The sequence below is a fragment of the Schistocerca gregaria genome, chromosome 2 (genome assembly GCF_023897955.1).
Source record: "Schistocerca gregaria isolate iqSchGreg1 chromosome 2, iqSchGreg1.2, whole genome shotgun sequence".
NCBI lineage: Eukaryota > Metazoa > Arthropoda > Insecta > Orthoptera > Acrididae > Schistocerca > Schistocerca gregaria.
Window position 1 is genome coordinate 172,834,124 of NC_064921.1, and position 5,379 is coordinate 172,839,502.

A 5,379-nucleotide genomic window follows, 5' to 3' on the forward strand; every position below is an offset into this window, starting at 1 on the left:
TTGATAATGCATCATTTTATTACAAAAATTATATAAAAATTTTCTTGTCTGCAGCTTTCTCTTTAAATGACAAAATAATAAATAAGTTAACAGAACAAGGAACATATACAAATAAATTACAATGAAATGCACAACAGACTGACATGGAACATGACTAGATTAATCATGTATTCAAGACATGCTTCTCTCTTCAGATTTCAGTTAAGAAACCTCAAGGACAATGCTTACTGTCTTATTAATCAATGATTGTTATGACTTCACTGAAAAATAAATCATATCTTGATCTGAAACAGGAACTCTACCAGGCTATATTGCCTCTAAGATAAATTAAACATTCCAGTGACCAAGAGATGATGACTTTCCATTTGGTCAAGACTGTTTTCTCTTACAAGCAAATTACATTTGCATCCTTAATTTACACACAAAAACACATGCACAAATGGAGATTCTTAAAAGCTCCAGCCATAAATTCAGTTACGGGGCTGCCAACTTTGACTCAGATGTGTCAACATGTCATGAATTATCGCATTTTATGTAAAATGCTTGTCCACATGGATAATACTTCACAATGAATGACTACACCTAATTTGAAAGTTTGAAATAAATATATACATGACATATAAACACAACATAGAGCAGTCCTCACATAATTAATCATTCAGTCACCTACAAACAAACATGCATGGAAGACAATTTCTATTCTTTTTTCAGTCGGTGGAAAATAATGTTTGAATCAGATCTTCATCTCTCTCACATTCTAGAGGGTGGATATGATACAAATTTTACAGAAAGCAGATCTTGCTGGCAAGATAATGCAAATGCACTGTTGTGCAGGCCATGGTGAGAATGTTACCAATTGCAACAGCCATGTGGATCTTACGAAATGCTTGATGCATTTTTACATAATGTGGACAGTGCGCAAGGGGTCCAGGATTGTGTTTCCCAACTTCTAGTCCCACACCAGCTGCCTTCTCAATAGCTGTCTTGGCTGTCATCAGGCGCAAAAGAGGTGGTGTAAGGTACAAGCGAATCACAAGTTCCAGCAGGAAACATAATGACATGATGAAAACCTAAAAAGAAAAAAAAAACAGCTTTCAAATAAATGCTACAAATGAGAAATTTGTAATATATGCACTATAAAAGTAATGGTTTGAATAAAATTGTCAGCAACACTATCATCAATAACAAAAATTAAATTGTGATGAGGGACAGGGATCGTGATCCACAGGTGAGAAGCAATAAAACTACAGACATGCTTATTTCCTGTATGACAAATGAGAACACTGCCTATTCCAGAAGTTTATCCATAAATTCTATTGGTGTGCAAACATACCTGAAATCCTATACTGCTGTCCCATTCACTTCTAGGATGTAGCCTCACGAAAAGAAATAATGTTATCATGCTAAGAAAACTGTTCAGAGAGAAATATTTTGGAAACAGCACTTTCTGTACTACTCCAAATGTGTGTCTTGGAATTTCAAAGTATAGTGTTAAACCTGCAAAAGCGCAGAAAAATCTCAATTAGCATTTATTGAAAAGTGCTATAACATATCAAATATATATATATATATATCATGAAATGACACACAGTTGAGTTCTGGAAATATGTCGATTAAGTTAGAACATGTTAATTACCTGAGACAAAAGTCATCCACATCTGAGCTCCAAAATGTGTCATAAATGCTCCCAGATAGAGTAAGTTAATCCACGGTGATGGCCTGAAACTATTCGCAGTGTTGTTTTTGTTACAAACTAAACTTGCGACAACACTGACAGCAACAATGGTAATAACATGGGCTGGCTGTGTTGTTTGGAACATCACTCTGAAAAAAGTAACAAACAAATCAGACTGGAAACTGGTACTTCAATGAATTAATGGATGTATCAATGTAAAAACAATACATAAAAACGAAACTGAACTAATCATGCGTATGCAAGAAAGGATTTTCACTCCAAGTCACTTACCGGTATGCTTTGGTGCCTTTCCACTTCTCAGCTATGTCTGTAGCACTGTCGATGAAACTCCTGTAGTATGATGTTGCCACTGCCAACAGATCGGTGTTCAACATTTCGTGAGGTAGAACCGGTGGTGGTCCTGTAGAATGCTTCTCCTCTTCTGTCCGCATCATTTTAATCGCCTTGCGCTTCTGGTTCTTCAGTAACAATTTTTTGGACATGCCAGTACCCTCGTTTTCACTCACATCAACAATGTCAGCTATCTGCGAGCGACACATTTCCTTGGTGGAGTTTTCTATGTAGCACTTGACGATGCCGCGTAAACAATCGACACTTGAAGACTACAACGCTCAACTAATGGCACTCGTGCTCAGTAATACACTGTATCTCTAACGAACTTTCACTTGTCACCGAGACGTAACAGTCAAACTCAACACAACGAACTCTCAACAGAGAATACCCGTCGCTGCGCTCGGTGCTGTATATATAAGTGAGCCGTGGCAGCTACTGCCTATCCCCACCCATTACGTCAAACCTCCCCTCTCCTTGAACGCCCGGCAGTCGCGGGCGCCCACGATGTTACCTACCGTGCAGCACAGGCAGAGATACTGTACGTGTGGAGATAGGAGGTTTATGGCGGGCTGCAGCAGTAAAAGGGGCATACCGCGTAGAATATTACTATCCAGCTACAGTGCCGGTATACTGTGATTCGAATTCGACGAAGTGTCGCCAGCTAACCGCCCTTTATTTTTTGCCAAACGAAGACAACGATCTGTCGTTTTTGTGAGATTCGCTGAACCGAGATTTTCATTTCCTTTAGTCGTAACAGAAACATTTCACGTTAAAACTGCTTTTAATCACAGTATAATTCACAGTTCGGCTATTAATCTATGTGACCGAAACAGAAGTTCTGCACCCAAAAAATGAGCCCTTTTCTGGCAACCGATTAGAACGAAATCTCTTATATTTCTGGATGCTATTGGTTGCCGGCTTTCTGACGATTAAGTAAACGCCAGTTTACGCATGTTAATGCTTCAGAGGTCCGAGACGTTGTTACTTGAGAAACTCTAGTAGTTCTTCTCTTTTTGTTTTTGGTTTCATTGGAAATAACACGAAGAAATTAATATAGGTGTTCTTCGCAAGCGTATTACCATACGAGAGACGTCAGGATACGTATTTTCAAAAAGTACCTCAGGTAACAGATTACCAGCTGTGTTTGTGTGTCAATGCTACATTTATATTGAAGTGACGTCACTTAATGAGTTCGTGTTTCTATTTGCTCAGGAACTATTTGTGGCCATGATTGTTTAGACTCTAGCACTTAGGGCACTAGATTTTTTTTATGGAGGTTATTTCAGACCAAATTGAATATCTAGGCTACGTAATTTGTGCAAAAGCACTCCGTCTACAGGCCACAAGTGGCCCATTGGGACCATCCGACCGCCGTGTCATCCTCAGTTGAGGATGCAGATAGGAGGGGCGTGTGGTCAGCACACCGCTCTCCCGGCCGTTATGATGGTTTTCTTTGACCGGAGCCGCTACTACTCGGTCGAGTAGCTCCTCAATTGGCATCATGAGGCTGAGTGCACCCCGAAAAATGGCACAGCGCATGGCGGCTGGAAGGTCACCCATCCAAGCGCCGGCCACGCCCGACAGTGCTTAACTTCGGTGATCTCACGGGAACCGGTGTATCCACTGCGGTAAGGCTGTTAATTTGCTCAAGGGAATTCATAAAACAATCCCACGTGTTGGCATCCCAGTTTACGTACCCACCTCTTTACAGGTTCTTGAATTTGCAGTTCTTCCTCACAGCGTCACAGGTATCTATGGCTTTATTGGCTTTTATTATTTACGGATGTCGCCGTTACTGCAACACCGCGGCAGCAAGATGAATTCAGGGGAAGACATTTACCTGCGTTCAAAAAATGGCTCAAATGGCTCTTAGCACTATGGGACTTAACTTCTGAGGTCATCAGTCCCCTAGAACTTAAAACTACTTAAACCTAACTAACCTAAGGGCATCACACACATCCATGCCCTACGCTGGATTCGAACCTGCGACCGTAGCGGTCACGCGGTTCCAGACTGTAGCGCCTAGAACTGCTCGGTCACTCCGGCCGGCTTACCTGTGTTAATGAACGAATATCAGAGAAGTTTGAAAACGGGATGAGAAAACTGAATTTAGTTGGTTACGCTCTTCGGTCAAGGAAATGAATCGTCGTGAGTGTGTAATCCATCCCTGCAACGTAAATATAATATAAAAGGCAGCAAATGCAAATGCAAAGTCAAATCATGTAAACTTTCTTACGAAGTGAAAAGAGCTAAAGACAGTTCAGTGACTTAACACTGACCGCAAGTGGCATTTTTGGGTCCTCCAGCTGCCTGAATTATCTTCAAGTATCTATCGCCTAACTGACTTTTTTTCAAGATGTTAACAAACGTTCTATCTTGGTGTAGCTTAGTAATTTTTGCACGAATTTATGATTGTAGCCTATTTTTGGTCGCTAATAGGGCAACCATGTGGTGTAATTTTTCCCCTTCTGGCTAAAGATTCAGTTATCCAAGAGGGACGCAGATAAGAACTTGTCGTAAGTCATCCGGGAGCTTCCCGACGAAAGAGGTTCCTCGATTGCCCCACGGAAGCATGTACCCAGCAACGGCAACAAGCACGTGCCGGGTCGGAGTAAAATCTTTGTCACGCAGTGGCCGATAACAAACGTCCGCAAAACTATCATGTTCAGATAAGCATGGCAGCTGATAGCTTCTCTACCTACCTGATTATTTACCAGGCCCATTCGACAGTCGAGAATGACTCTGGGTCTCATACGAATTACTTTCCTCAGAAAGGCACGTACCGCAGAAAAGTTGCTAAATCCAATACCAGAGGTGGCTTCGCATTTTTGTGTTAGCAAGGTGCTGGTTTGGTATCGAATCCAGTAAGGTGGCCGCTAAGTAAGACACTGGAGTTGCACTAGGGAGGAGTGGGATTCAATCTACTGTCCGATCATAGTTATTTAAGTTTCTGACAAGTACTGGTATAGTTCTTTTGACAAGGTCGCAAACAACAGGTCCAATTTAGCTAGTGATCCGTCCCTAATGTCCATTATGTTGACAGGACGTTAAAAGCATAGCTCTTCTTAGCTTGTACGTTTGTAACACTACATACAAACTGCAATAATAATGCATTTCATAAATTTGTGTGCCAATTATCTACATTCAATGCAGAGCTCCAGAAGCTGCGTGTGGTGCGATTGCTACGGTCGCAGGTTCGAATCCTGCCTCGGGCATGGATGTGTGTGATGTCCTTAGGTTAGTTAGGTTTAAGTAGTTCTAAGTTCTAGGGGACTGATAACCACAGCCGTTGAGTCCCATAGTGCTCAGAGCCATTTGAACCATTTGAAGCTGCGTGTGAATTAAGCAAT

The 5,379-nt window shown here is 41.4% G+C and overlaps 1 protein-coding gene across 1 annotated transcript; it reads right to left on the bottom strand.

Annotated features, from left to right (window-relative positions):
- On the bottom strand, positions 1–2,449 carry LOC126336619 (transmembrane protein 205). The gene is made up of 4 exons (XM_050000494.1): positions 1,967–2,449; positions 1,637–1,824; positions 1,334–1,497; positions 1–1,070 (listed from the first exon to the last, which is right to left on the bottom strand). Exons 1-4 carry the CDS (start codon positions 2,233–2,235, stop codon positions 783–785), a joined length of 909 nt encoding a protein of 302 aa, XP_049856451.1. The 5' UTR covers positions 2,236–2,449; the 3' UTR covers positions 1–782.
- Positions 2,450–5,379: the final 2,930 nt, after the last annotated feature.

What these genes read in the sequence shown, in the direction of transcription:
- LOC126336619 (XM_050000494.1), bottom strand. Translation starts at nt 2,235, where the DNA reads ATGTGTCGCTCGCAGATAGCTGACATTGTTGATGTGAGTGAAAACGAG. An exon ending in GTGGATGACTTTTGTCTCAG is followed by an intron (nt 1,498 to 1,636) that starts GTAATTAACATG and finishes GCGCTTTTGCAG; the next exon opens with GTTTAACACTATACTTTGAA. An exon ending in ACAGCAGTATAGGATTTCAG is followed by an intron (nt 1,071 to 1,333) that starts GTATGTTTGCAC and finishes TTTTCTTTTTAG; the next exon opens with GTTTTCATCATGTCATTATG.